Genomic DNA, 15,919 nt, shown 5'->3' on the forward strand with positions numbered 1-15,919 from the left:
CATGAAAAATGTCACTAATTGATTTGACTAATTATCTATAAAATCAACATTAATCTCACCGACAAACACAAGAATTCGTTGATTGATTGATTGATTTTACTTACCAATAGCTTTACCTAATAAAGAGGTTGATGGAAACGCTTGTTCAAGGACTTCTACAAACTAGTTGAACATATTTTTTTGTTGACACTTGAGTGCTTCAATTTTACTTGTCTCCTCTTGCATTGGTTTGGCCATCTTGCAACGAGTCAATAGGTAGTTTGATAGTTTTCAAAGTTTGATGTTGAGAATCAAATACTTTATTTGTGTTTGATAGGGTCACGCAAGATGAAGGCAAACCACTTTCGCACCACTGGTTTGGGGCCTAGGTCAAACCTTAGTGAACTCTCCAAATGAGGATCTAGGTGAAGTTAAATGCGCACGCAAAAGCTTTGTGAGATGAAGTAGTGCAATACTAAGAGAGATATAGTAGTGAAACATTAAATATATTATTGTTTATCTATTCGTCCAATACATAGCTTACGTCTTGAGAAGATGTATGTCAATCATCTTCTAATCTTATCTAGCTATTTGTCAACTTATGTGCAATTAATGTATCTATGTTAAAAGCATGTATATATGATTACATGCATGGTGGCCAATAGTCATTATGAAGGTTGAACCATTCTTATGGAAGTGGAATTGCTTTCATGTATGACTCGTCTCTCAATTGCATGTTGTTGAATTATTTTCTACTAGGTGCTTGATGGACTAATAAATGACTTGGAAATCGTGCACCTCATGGGTGCCAATTGGACTGTTGCATCCACTACATTGTTTAATGTCAACAGTGTGATGCTTAGAACAACACAATAATAAGCGATATAAATTAGACTTTTCAATTTGGCCTAGAGGTGTAGTTAACCTTATTGAAGTTGTGGTACAAACCACAAAAAGTTTGGCAAAAGTATGATTACCACACATGTGTTGGATTATGTGTCACCCTTGTTGTTGAGGAATGGATGATCCTTGTGTTATTGCAAGCATCTAGGAGGTGTTCTAGTTTATGACAAACCACATAAGTGTTCCCACAATTACTGCAAATCATGAGAATAATCTTGGTATTACTACAAAAACCTTGTTTCCTCCTAGATCACTATACCACCAAATGGGTTAAAACACATAACCATTGGTAAACCAATTGCAATCAACATTACCCACCCAATTCAACTCAACAAAACCTTATATCAACATCTTGCATAAATAAGATCCTTCCTAGTAGCAAATAGAATACTCTAAAGTGCCACAAAGGCATATGAAGGCCCTCTTAATTGCAATCCAACACTCTTTGCCCAAATCGGAGTTAAACCTACTCAAACTCCCACTACTTCGACAACATCTATTTTTATTTAGACCATTACATGCATAAGGCTTCCCACAACACTAGCATATGGAACATGACTTGTGTCATCTCTCACATCATCTATCTTAGGACATTGTTCAACAAACAACTTCATTCTCACATGAATAAGAACACTCTTCAGCTTGCAATCCTGCATTTTAAAATGCCACAACATAGTTAATGTACTTTTGACTCAACCATAGCTTCCTAATAATTATATCTCTCCTAATCTCCATTCCTATAATGTACTTAGCGGCCCATAGATCTTTCATGTTAAATTGTAATTAAAGTTGAGATTTAAGCACTTTCACCATATCTTTATTGTTACCAATGAGGAGCACATCATCAACATATAATACAATGACAATAAACAAATCATCAACAACCCATCCAAATAAACAATATAATCAAATTTTGTTCTAACAAATTCCAACTTCAAAGTATAAGCATTAAACTTTTGATAGCACATCTTGGGTGAGTACTTCAATCCATTGAGAGGTTTCATCTACTTGCAAACCAAATTTTCCTTGCCTTTTATAAAAAGGTGCTCAATTTGTGGCATGTAGATTTTCTCCAAATTCCCAAGCAAAAATGTTCTCTTAACATTCATTTGCTAAACCTCAAGATCACATACAAAAGAGACGATAAAAATTTAATGGAAACAAAATTTCGAAACAAGGGAAAAAATCTCACCAAAATCCATTCCCTCGACCTAGGAATAACCTTTACGACCAATTGTAACTTATTTTTTCAATCTTGTCCTCAAAACTTATCTTCTTGAAAACCCATTTTTGTCCAACAAATTTCCTTCACCCAAGTCCTATCCTTTTGCAAGGCTACCATCTCCTTATCCATGGCCTTCTTTTAGGACTTGTTGTCCTTTGAATCTACCACCTCCTTCATAGTTCTAGGATCATCATCATGGCAAACAATGCAAAAATGCAAGGAAAGCCAAATGGGCTATGCCTTTCAATTCTCATCTTTACCGAGGGGACCTACTCATGAGTGAAGTAACGAGGTCTTCCTTTGAATTCTCATCAAGATCACCTCCCAATATTGGTCCTTTTGGAACTTCTTGATATTGATGAGATGTGGTTTCCTTAAATTTAGCTCAAAATACACCTCATTTTCCTTTTCATCCCTTGGTTGCTCTAACTATGGAGAAGACTTGATCTCTTTGAAAAAAACATTTCAATTGTATACCATCTTTCCTAAGTCAAGATTCCAAGGCTTGTATCCTTTCACAACTTCATTGTGGCCTACAAAGATGCACTTTGCTCACTTTAAAGTCCAACTTGTAGACCTCTTCTCCTTCAAAGCATGCTTAAATGCATTGCAACCACACAACCTAAAATGTTAAAAAGAGGACTTTTTACACACCCAAACCTCCTCAAGGGTTTTATAAAGAGTGATGTTGTACAAGATCAATTAATAAGATGGAAAACAATAGCGATCGATTCTACCTACATCATTTGCTCTAACTCAAGACCATTGAGCATACTCCTAGCCCTTTCCATTAACATCTTGTTCTCCAACTTGTTGAGAGGTGCTTGGAGTGATCTTCTATCTTGCTCCATCATCCTTACAAAACTTATTGATCTTTACTAAACACAACTCTCCATCATTATCCATCCCTAAGACTTTGATCTTCTTCTCTATTTGGTCTTTAGACTTATTGAAGACTTCACATTTTCATTTAAGAACACCAATGATTATATGGAAAAATCATCAATGAAAAAATACATAATACAAGGATTTTTCTACAAATGAAATAAAAATAAGTTCGTTCAAACGCGTCATGATGAACCAAATGTAAAATCCCATATAATCTAGTAGAGTCTAAGTAAAACTTAACCTCAAAATTATTACATTCAATTAATGTGCTAGCATCAAGTCTAAATAGAGTTCCACAACAGATCCCTTTGCCAACACCCATGGCTCCTCTAACCATTTCTAACCTTCCTAAAATGAATTTGCACACCCAAATCATTCATTCTACTTAAAAAAGTCAAATCCCTCACCAAACTAGGGTCATGCAAAACACCAAAGTAAAACTTGTCCTCTCATCTTTGTACACCAACAATACCTCCCTATTGTCAATGATCTTGTGAGGCATTTTGTCTCCCAAAAAACCACTCCTCGTAGGGAGTCGTTTGGGATGAAGAACCAAAATTCATCAACCATGCATCATCACATGCATACATAACAAAAGATTCCAAGAACAAATCGCTAGATTCTTCACTAGAGCTCTTCAAATCAGATTCCTTCTAGTCATATTTTCTTTACATTACTTCCAAATATGACCAATCTTTGTGCAACTTTAGTATTTCACCTTCAATTTTACCAAGAGACTTAGGCCTTGCCTTAGACTTGGATCTCTTGTCTCCCTTCTTGTTCTTACCCTTTTTATCAAATGGCCTTTGATATCCAGCATCCTTAATGGATTCTAAAATTTTCTGCCTTATTTCTTCTAAAAACAAGACACTCATAACCTCCTTGAGCTTCAACTTTGAAAAGGCAAAGCTATTTCACCATGACAAAGTTATTCCAAAAAATATGGCAACCAAAAACACAAGGTTGTGCATTGATCTTCCTCATCCATCTTGACATCAATAGATCCCAACTAACTAATAACAATGTCAAGAGAATTCTGATGCCCAGTCCAAAAAATTTCAACAAACATATGCAAGGAATAAAATTTCTTCGACTCAAAAAGAAAAATTGTTCACCAAGGACATCATCTAATACAAAGCCTCAGTTTTATCCCACAACATCTTAGTAGTATCTTGTCTAGAGACATTCAAAAGCACCAAATTTGAAAGGCATAGACAAAGGGTGGACCTAGCCTTTCCGTCTAATTTTCCCATTCTTCATCTTTCATCACAAAAAACTTCTAATTAGTCACTACAATCCATTGGCCAGGAGATCCTCTACCTTGAGCTTCCACAACTTTCTTTCTCTCTTTACTTTACCCATTCTTCCATCTTTCATCACAGAAGACTTCTAAATAACCACTACGATCCACTGATCTCGATCCACCAAAAGATCCTCTATCTTGAGCTCCACAATTAAAAGTTCACCTGTGCAAAGCTCTCACTCAAACCAAGGTTAATATAGAGCTGAAATGCTCCCCTCTCATAATCTAACAACTAACTTGCCCTTATACTGAATGCAAGGAAAAACATTGCAATCTAATTGGGAATATATTGCAATCTAGGTTGCAAAAACAAAACAAAAAATCCATAGAGTAGCAAAGCAATACACATTACACAAAATATACCATTGGAAAACCCTTACAGAAAAAACTCAAGCAAGAATAATACAGATTTGATTATATTATCAAGAACAAATTACAATACAATAGGTATCTTAAATTGAAATGAGATCTTCAACCAAATGTCTAGAGCAATTTCAGTAGCATGTATCTGTCAACCAAGAACTTACATTGAACTTCAACCCAAGCACCTGATTTATAGGACAAAGCATAGTAGAAAAACACAAAATTGGCAAAAACTTGGTAGGCCTAAAATTTGACTCAAACTTGGAACTCGATAAAAATTTGTTAACATAAAAAAACATAAATTTGCGAATTACTTTTTTTTAAATATGCATAGAACTAAATTTACAAAAAGTCATAAGTAGTTTTTCATTCATTTATAGATTTGTAGCGTCCTAAATTGTACTCCTTTACAATTTAGTCCACATTTTGGGTCCTCACCTTAGTGTGTGTCTCCCAATGCCTAATTAAGTCCTGATTATGCCTTAATCATGCAGATATGGCTTCATTTTCATCTCATGCACTGCATGGCCCCTTGGTCTAGCCCCAAAATAGGGTAGGACCACGGCGTGGTGCCTTTGTCCTCACTGAGACCAGGGTGCCACACCCTGGTCCTCCTTAATTGGGCCCTATTTTGGACCCCTCTTGCATTCTCAAATTTAAGCAGGAAATCTCTCTGTGTCGGCCTATGTCGGAAAATTAGCATGTTATTCAACAGGCAAGTATATAAGGAGGTTTTCCCCTCTCATTTGCATATACAGGATACATGAAACAAGGGCGAAATTATAATCATCAAGCATTCAAGCATTCAGCATTTAGCATTTTTAGAGGTCTTCAAAGCTGCATTCTTCACTCATCAATTGTGAAGCATCATTACATCTTTTATTTGCAAGCATGTGTGTGTGATTAGGGTTTTGTCATATTCATGTCATTTCATACAACATATATGATTACATTCAAGAAGCAAAACATCATTATCAATCATTGCGGATCTGAGGTATACCTTTCCGTTATTTATTTCAGTATTTGTAATATTTAAATCAAGATTAATTCCTTAATCGGGGTTTGACTTAGGTATTCCCAACCTATTCTCTTTCCTTCTATGTGCAAGAAACAAGTATGGAGTTGTGATCTTCAAAATAGGCATTATTTGCAAAGACGAATCAACCCTCTTTGGCGTGTGAAAAGTTAGGACCAAAGCGACGGGCACTCCGGTCCTAACATTTTTGGAGCTTTTTCTCAGATCAGGTCCAAATTTGCTTATATTTTTCTTAAATCAAGGTGCGTGCCTCAATCCGACGACTGTAGCTCACTGTTTCTGCATATTTACCTTCATTTTCAGCACTTTTCCCTAATTTCAGCATTTCAACTCACAAAAGAGGGTGAACAAATTCACATCCCCTAGAATCCAATCAGTATTCAGTCCTTATCATTACTGATTTGTGATTGAATCTATTGGATTCACCCCTCTTTTGAATGCAATGGCAAATTAGCGGTTTTCATCTCTCATGGTGGAAACCCTAATTTTTCATCCATTACAAGATCAATAAACAAATTCAATGGACATCATGTGTCATATGATTATAAATTACAAATCCATATTAGTATTTTTACAATTTTCATCAATGGGAAACATGAGCCCAAAAGTTTTTTTTTTCGCTTTTTAAAACCAGAGTGGGGATATGGGGAAAGCAGCAGGATCAAGGGGCAGCACCCCTTGCGAGGATTTTGGGGTAGATAACCTAGTCACTAGTGGGGTTGAGGGTCAGTGCCTTTAGTACATTACCTATCACAATATAAGGCAAGGTCAAGGGGCAATATTAACCCTTTTATTTTTTTCTATTTTAACCAAATGATTGAGGTTTGCATGCTCCGCGTGATGCAGATAGGATTGATGACAGCCAACAGGTGTGCCCAAGAAAGGGAGGACAGCTGCTGCACATAGTGCAGCATAGCGCTCACCTGTGTGCAAGTCCAGAGTGTGTGAGATGCATAAAGGAGGGAAGGGTGAGCTGGCTGCCAAAATAAGGTCTGCAGCTGCTACAGCTGAGGCACATCAAGCAGATGAAGATGCTGAAGGAAGGCAAGCAGATTTGAAGGAAAAAGTATAGGCAAGCAATGATAGATGCTGCCAACAGAGAGACATTAATGTTTTTAATATTGTACATACTGAGGATATTAGTGAAGAAAATGTGCACCAATAATTATGATGCTTTTAAAACTTGCAGATCATTATGCCATGGAATTGCTTCTTAAAAATAGGATGGATTTATATACAAAAATATGTTAGCAAGATGCACCATGAATGAAATTGTGAACATAAAGTACACCTGTGAACACGCAAAAATAAAGAAGTTATTCCGTGGCTATTAGTGGGATGGAAGCAGTGGCCAGTAGGGTATAACTGGTAAGTAGGGCAGAAGCATTTGCAGCAAGGGAAAGAATAAAGGAATTTCCCTCATTTTCATTTTTTGGTAACAGTACACACTTGAAGGCAGTAAAAATATGCAGAGATTTCACTATAATAGAATAAACTTATGTACCTTATTTTTACTCTCATGTTCCAGGACTGTGTGGCTCTAATACCAATTATATGCTCCCAAAACTAAACTTAGTAGAACAAGAAAGCAACAAAAAAATGAATAAAATGCTATGCAGTAGTTCTGAAATGTAAGAGCACTCTACCCATGATACATTTCCACGTAGCACACCACTACTGGTAGAGACAATAAATTATTCACAAGGAACAATAGAATTTAAGTGTTGTGTAAATAATTAGACTCTATCACCCTAACGCGTAAAAAAGTTTATGATGTAATGAAAAAGAGCAGTTGGCTTATTAAACTTTATGATGTTGTGGAAGGAGTTCAACAGCTTCATTCCCTCAAAGCCTACTATTGGGTAAATTCCTAGCAAGGGAAACAACTGGCATTTCTTCTTGTTTTTAGTCCTCTGCTGAAAAAAATTCCTCTATTTTCACTTCTCTGTTATCAGTTCCATACATCTCCTCAAGATCTTCACCCATAAATTCAGTCATGTGGACCCTACCAAGGGAATTGCATTACATCCTTTGGACCATGCCTCTCTGAAATTTGCAACTAAGACAAAACCCCTTTAAGCTCAAAAAAGCAATTGTAGGAGAGGTCGGAATTGCATTACATCCTTTGGACATGTCTCTTTGAAATTTGCAACTACGACAAAACCCCTTTAATCTCAAAACAGCAATTGTAGCAGGGGTCTTACCGTCTTTTCCTTTGGACTAGACAGTAGTTGCCAGTAGGGATGACATGCATGGTTTATTTAACAGTAACTTTATTCTTTTGCTGTTGGATGAGTTTTGGAGAGCAATGCTGTTGTAAGACAACATGCAACAACCTCAGAAAAAATGAATATGATCATGCATGATAATTGGTAGCCTCGTAGCCTCAAAACCTTGGCATATCTGCCGTGGATTATTAAAATCAATTTATGTGCATAGCAACCCTGCACCTAAAAGAAATATTATACACCAACAAAGTGCTTACTGAAATTCTCATGTGTAATAGGCACATATGCCTCAAAATCATGATATAAAGCAGTAACAAATTGATCCAAGTAGTTGTTTCCAGGTTTGTTGTCCCCTTACTTGTAGCCCCACTCCTATTTTCATTCAACCATTTTCCACCAATCAAATGCAGGACAGCTTGCTCATCCAAACCTTCGACTTAATAGCTTTAATATACCCATTTAATTTAAAAATTATAATCTTCAACGTTGTGCTCTAAATATGACATCGCCACCTTCATTAACCTGTTACAGTTTCTTGCAAACAGATTTTAATCATTACCATGCCATACAGCCTCCCTTCAATTAATGAAGTAGCCCATGCTGGCCATCTTCTTCACTACTCATACCTCTCATTCTCATTTGTACATCATTAGTGATTACAGGATTTGATCTATTTGCTCCATACTGATCATATAATTCTTCAAAGGAGCTCTTAGAACTTCTTCCATTGACAGCACAATTTCTGATTTCAAACCATGGTTGACATCTGCCAACGAGGCCAAGAAATAATCTTAAACTGACCATCAGTGTATTTGTGTAACTTTCAGAGAGATCTGAAACTAAAACACTGAATTTTGCAATAGAAGAATTGGGGCTGATACAAAATTGTAACCACCGCTATAGTAAAGCTTTCTGATATAAACTAATAGAAAATAATGAAATATGAATGGATAAACCCAATTTGAAAACACAAATCTAATGAATTCACAAATTCCTAAGAACTATTGCAAAGTTAACAGTTCTAATGAAAACTGCTAAAACTGGAAATCTGGAATTTGTTTGCAACTGGACATTGGAATTACCAAAACATGAATGACCAGCGTTTTTTATTTATTTTTAGTTTTGAAGAATGGGAAGTTAAAGTATAACTAGAAACATGGCTAAAAATGCATGACATGACATTAACAGTTTTCCCAGTTTAGCTCTTTGCCCTCTTGCAAGCAGGATAACTTTTAATAGACCCACAAAAATGCTTCATATGAAAACACAAGCTACACATGGAAAACACAATCCTAATGGACTCATTACTGATGTGCATACATTATAGCATAGATTCATTTTTAGCTCTATTTTATCTGTGCATACTGCAAAAACGTATCCCTGCGCACCTGCCAAAGAACCCAGCACAAAGTTTTCATGTGGCCATCTACCATGCTCAAATCCCTCGATCGCATTTCTCATATAATTCAAATTTCATGTTTTTTTTCACTTATAGTAAGAAAAGAATGCACCACTGTTACTGACCTAAACAAAGTTATCATATAAAAATATGAGAGCAAACCAGGAATGGCATACTGATCCGTAAAATTCAGGGAAAATAATTGCTTTTAATCCCAACGATCTATTTTTACCACTTCCCAGCAGACAATCCATCATTGGATAATAAGATTGTTTCTTCAGATTGTTAGAAGCTTTTCTCCTCAAGCAATCTTATCGAGCCTGCATTCCCTTTATTACATGCCACCACTTTTCACTTTGCTCTTGATCCAGTCCATTTTGCTCCCCTAACCTTTGTATTTTAATTCATTATATTTATGTTTCAAGCACAAAATTCAACTTACAAGTACAATGCATTCATACAAAATAAACTTGTGATGCTTTTAACATTTCAATGTATGGCACCTAAAATATAGGTACTGTATGATTCTCCACTACAAAAGCTAAATTCTGAAGCATTTATTTCAAAAGTATAGATTCAACATGTTTCCCGAACACCAAAAAAAAACATGGAGGGTACAAAAGAGATATGAACACCAAATGTAATTATTCAAAAATTAATTAGTCTTTGAAATATACACTAATTTCTTATTCTATGAAGCCTCTATGAGCTTATGGACATATCCCCAAAACGATGTTCTGCAGGAACATGTCCACACCACCTGCCACAGAGCCTCTGTCCCTACCCACTATCCACAGGACTGGATTACTATTCAAATATCGTACATAGGATTTGGGGTACCTGTAGGCATCCGCTTTTCAAATCCCCACACTTCTCCATCCCCCAAAAAAGTGCACTTAATGGAATATAGCCACAAAATATACATAACCAATGTCCTTCCTCGTAAGTTGCATAAACTAATAGAAAGATAAAGGTTCTTCCTCGTAAGTTGCATAAACTAATAGAAAGATATAGGTTTCACCACGAAGATATTCAATTCTCTAAAAACAAGAATTTAAACATATCAAAATCAAAATTTTATACATATCAGGAATAAGACAACTACCATACATCAGCACACTAATTATTGCTAAGATCTTCCCCATGTACACTGAAAATTATTATGAAAATTGTGTTCCGAATTTCTAAATATTCAAATGACAGACGAGTACCTTGAAACATATGTACTGTTGCAACTGTTGTCCACAGCTTTCTCACATAATCATGAATCAATGTGTCAAACCTGGAAGCTACGAGCAAGCCAACGATTTAAGAGTTGAAATCCACTTCAGCACTCAGGCATTTCAAATCGTCAATGTCAACAACAAAACATTCATAGAAGAGTTCTCAATGCTTAACCCCAGCATCACATGGGCTTTGGGGTACTCCAGAAAAATCCCAAAGTGACAAAGCAAGTTCATTAATTCTATTTTCACCTCAAAATTCTCTTGAACTGAACTTCAAAGAGTAGCTTACACAAAACAAATCCACGTAAACCAAAATCATTTCAAATTTGTAGACTGTTGCATCATTCACCCACAGACTAGGGACAAACCATTCAAATCAGCTCATGGAATCAATAATTGATAGACTACTGTAAAGGCTTAATCTGTCCAGAAGTCCTTTAAAATCCAACCAAAAGATTTCCAACAATTTGGTGTAGAACAGGACATAAATCCTTTGTCATTTTAAAATAAAAAATATACAGATTCAATTTTCTGGAACTGAATGACTCTAACGATGTTAAACAGCAGTGGATCTTCTAATAAACTGGGTTCTGTTGCAATTCATGCATAACTACAATCTAAGGTAGTTATGGTCCAATATTGTTTATATGTGTGCATTCATCTGTAATTCCCAGTCATCTTGATCCCTCATACTTGAAGATTACTGCATGATATAAGAGAAGAATTACTAGGCAGGACATGGGTTTCATCCAACTTATAATGGGTAGGATTTCAGTACTAAATATCTGTGTGCACCTCAAAAACATTCAGAATCTTCAGAAAGTGTCGAACTGTACTGATATAAACATTAATCCTTGATTTGAAAGCTGCCAATCAAATTTTCATAAATAGGCTTCTGAATAGTTTCCTAAGATTTGTTTATGTGATAAATAGATATTTCTGCAGAAATTTTTGCCTCCACCTACCATTTTTTGGAATCTGATTTTCATTTATCTCGTGTCAGATACCCCACAGACATGCAAGCTGACATTCAAACATTTGTACAATATTGTACTCCAATATGATGTTTTCAAAATTCCTGTTCCTGGCCTGTTGTATGGAAAGCTGGAGCTGCATAATTTTGCCCAAATTGTGAAACAAAACATCTTGCCCAAGGCCAAGCCACTCCACATAACAATGAGAAGCAGTCTCCAACCATGTAACCCTTCAATTGGCTGCTGGCAGAGGATAATAATGGCCAATTGTGCTTGGCATTTGAAGTTTAAAGAAGATCGAATGAGCTAAACAATTCAGGTGCTGTTTTAAATTGCTATGCAAACACTAAAATGAGATTGCATTTTCATAATGAAAATGTAATAGCATACCATCACAAAATTTTGCAGCTCCGTTGTCTACAGAAATATCTTTCAAAATCTTGCCAAATGAAACCAACAGAACCATTATCTAAACCATAGCTTTTTCTCTTTATTGGGAGAAAAGGCTCAAACATCTACAATCTTACACTTAACTCACATGCTAATAACACATTAGCTTCTCACATATGAGATTCTTCTTACCTGGCTTCCCTTTTTCAACACGTCATAGAGAATATGGAAAACAATGGTTTGCTTGGTTAGAAAAACAAAATATCCCATTTTGGCAGAAAGCAGTACAAATACCCCCCCCATCTTTGTTGATGATGATAGATTAAAAATTCCTTGTGTGCAGTGTCTTGTGAAATATACAACTTTTAAAAAGGAGCTTTAACTACTCTTGTTGGAAAAAGTTTTTGACAACAAAATACTGACCTTATTAATTGTATCTAGACAACATAATAGCTCAATAACAACAAAATACAAATGGTCTTTTATAACGAACAGCATTGTAAAATGGACACAGCATAAATAATACCAGCTACTACCTTCTGTAGTTTTATCCCCTTTCAGATCCGTAACATAAACCATAAAAAATTATATATTACAAACATTCTTTGCATAATTCATTTGGTGTCTTTTAAAACCAGAATGGTCATCCCAGTAGTTGAATGAATAATCAGAACAGTCAAACCTGATACCAAGCAAGCTTTTAGCAAGATATTGTTATCAATCTCACAAGAAATGTTAAAAAAAATTGTGTTTTGGTAACTTCAATTTTGGGAAATAAAAGTTTCAACAGAAAACATTGCATATACTACTGCATAAAACAGAGTTCAATCACATTTTTATCATTTCCCCGGTGATAAGTGACAAATCTCAAGAAACGGCCTCTCCAGAAAAACTTTTCTTGCTTGAGATATACTGCCCAGCTCACAGGAATTACATCTGACATATAGAAGAAAATTTGTCATGTGAAGACGTTTGGTAAGGAGGATAAGAATAAAGCCAAAAGACGGCTATGCAAGCAATCCCATTGCAGAAGGTAAGGATGAAAGAAGATATAAACAAGGAGAAGAGAAATACTATGTAAATCTGTAGGATGGAAAATTCTAACATCGGAAGTTAGACGAGGACAAGACTGATGAAGTACAAAGTTAAAATTTTGCAACAAAAGGCATTCTGCGATAGAAACCAACAATGGGAAGATACCAATGGCCTTTTACAACAGAAAAAGGGAGTTTTTCTAACATGGTTGAATCTTAAAGGGTTGCCCGCTATAACAAACCCTTTCCAGATAAATTATCATTTCATTTCCTACTGATCATTCTACACCAAGAACTCTGCAATATGGTTTATGCAATGCCACCATGCCTAAATCCATCTTGAACAGTGTGAGTTAAATCGTCCCCACAGACTGCATTTGGATCCAGACCACAAGGCATCCCTTCATACCACTTGGCATTCTCTTGGTAGAATCCCTCCACATGCATAGCCACTAAGCTCCCATCTGCTACAATGGTACTATCCTGTCGGATTGGCTTACAAAGTTTAGAATCTTCACAAACAAGGATACTCTTTTCATCAAACTCAGGACATGCCTCTTTGACAGAGTCAATCCACTTCTCGGTATGACCATCGTCTCTAAGCACTACGTCTGTTTTTGAACTGCACCCAAGTCTTTGTCTCTGCCACTCTGCAATGCCAAATGCTCCATTGTCTCCCCCAATAATGTCGTCATCTTCATCTTCCCCTGGTTTGACATCACCGCAATGCTGGCGCCGATGGTGATGATCATGGTGATGGTGATGCTCTCCCCATTCCTCGAGCCCAGGATTTGTAACAAGAACCTCGTCGGAATGTGCCTTACCCATTAGCATATCCGTGGACCTAGGCAACTCCTCTACACTTCTCAGCCTCCGGGTAATTGCACACAGATCCTGAGACAAGGAAACCAACGACTCATGCGACATGTTAGCAATTTTGGACTCCAAAAACCCTATCTCCATCCTGAGCTCATGCACCTGCTGAAGCACAGACATCCGAGAATCTGTATCTTCCTTCCGAATCAAGGCAAACGCATCTGCGGAATCGTCATTAGCATACACCTGATCCTGCTCCACCAGACTACCCTGTCCAACAAACCGATGAATAATCCTAGCGCTCCCTTCATGCGGACCAGGTTCATGCCCCGAATGAACTGCATAGAGCTTGAAAATGGCCTTCCCTTCTTCCTGATAAGAAAAAGTCTTATCTTTCTCATTATAATTAGTAATGGGAACAATTGCCCTGATCCGAAACCCACAGCCACATCTCTTGGAAGTATACCTCTCCCTCTTCAAAACCCCAGATCGCTTCGTATTGGGCTCACCGGCCCTGTGACAAGCATAATCCTTCACCTCCGCCATGAAGGGTTTGTAACGGATATACTTCTGCCTGATGCATAGCACGACCTTGTGCTTAGCCGCCAGCTGCTGCAGATTTTGCGGCACCTCCTTAGCGGGCACCTCGAACGACTCCGTGTACTCGAACCTACGCCGCTTATTTCGCGGGGCCGATGCGGCCACGTCCGAGCAGCACACGACGCAGGACGCAATGCAAACCCTAATAAAAGACTCCGGTATGCCATAGAACTTGGCGCCCACAGTCCACACTTGCTTTATGCGCTCGATGGTTTCCTTAAGCCCTAAGTGCTTCAAATCCGCATCCCCATGAAACGACATCACGATTTCCTGCCACTGGTTAATATGCGAAACATATTGCTGTGAATTGTTTTTGAAGTAGAGTACCTCGTTGCCGTGTTCGTCGATGTGGGCATGAAGCTTGTCCTGGATGCGCTTCCACCCCGTCAAGTAAGCAGTATCCTCGTTCCGGTCCTTCCAAACGCTCCGCCATGACAACAGCACCGACGGCGGCGTCGCGCTCCGGATCTCCTCCGGGCTCGCGAATCGCCCTTCTAGAATGCAGTGCACCATCAGATGGTGCGATTCTCTATTAAAAGTATAAAATTGCGCGGATATGTGCGGCTCCGGGTTCACGATCGTCGGTTGCAGTGAAGAGGAAGAGTTGCCTGCCGCCATGTGACCACCACCGCCACCAGCGACTTCCCCATCTGCATCAGAATCCATATCATGTTCATTAGAGCTGGCGCTGGGGCACTCCACCAGTTTCTCTTCCTCATCCTCATCGTCTCTGAAAACCACCATTTGATGGCGGTCATGGTCAGGGTCATCCAGGAGAAGCCCTGGCCCCAGCCTAAAACTCTCCTCCTCCATTCCCTTCCTCTCTTCGCCTGCACAGCTAAATGCTCTGCCTGCGCTTTGCCTGCCCTCCCTAACCCTTCTGCCTGTAACTTCTACTTCATCTGCCCTGCAATTTCTGGATTTTAACTTCACGCTGACTTTCAACCTCGGCGAATCTGAGATTTCCTTTGTATTTGTAAGCGCGAGGTCACGTGAATCTATACCATTTTCTACTTGTATTACGGAGACCTCAGTCAAAATTCCTCCTTCCCTTCACCGCAAATCCTGAGTTTAGCCCCCTTCTCTGTATTGCTAATTAAGATTATCGGTAGTTTCACCAAACCAAGTGAAGAAGATCGATGTTTATCATTATTGTGTTAGTCCCGTCATGAAAATGCTTGACCTTTTCTTTTACACTTTAATGAAATCGAAGCATTTACTTCCAACTCTAGTCATTTATAATTCTAGGACGTTAACAGTCATGCATACTTCATCCTTTAATGGTGAAAACTCCATAGCCATGTCTATTTCTTTTATTTTTGGGGGTCTATTGTCATTGGAGTTTCTTTAATGTCATAGTATGAAGTATTGTCATCCTTATATCTCAATTCTTTATTATTTCTTTCTAAAAATTGATTTCTAGTTTAAATATTTTGTTTATTACTTTGTTCAAATTGTGGGTGCAAATTTGACTCAATGCACTTTTGCAATCACATATATGTACTTTTTGATTTTATAACTGAGATTCAAATTAAATTTTGACAACTCCCTTCTA

The 15,919-nt window shown here is 37.5% G+C and overlaps 1 protein-coding gene across 1 annotated transcript; it reads right to left on the minus strand.

Moving 5' to 3' along the window:
• Positions 1 to 12,649: 12,649 nt before the first annotated feature.
• Positions 12,650 to 15,538, minus strand: LOC131068354 (uncharacterized). The gene has a single exon (XM_058003539.2). The coding sequence runs from the start codon at positions 15,175 to 15,177 to the stop codon at positions 13,258 to 13,260; it is 1,920 nt and encodes a 639-aa protein (XP_057859522.1). The 5' UTR covers positions 15,178 to 15,538; the 3' UTR covers positions 12,650 to 13,257.
• Between the last annotated feature and the right edge of the window lie 381 nt (positions 15,539 to 15,919).

The sequence above is a fragment of the Cryptomeria japonica genome, chromosome 11 (genome assembly GCF_030272615.1).
Source record: "Cryptomeria japonica chromosome 11, Sugi_1.0, whole genome shotgun sequence".
Lineage (NCBI taxonomy): Eukaryota > Viridiplantae > Streptophyta > Pinopsida > Cupressales > Cupressaceae > Cryptomeria > Cryptomeria japonica.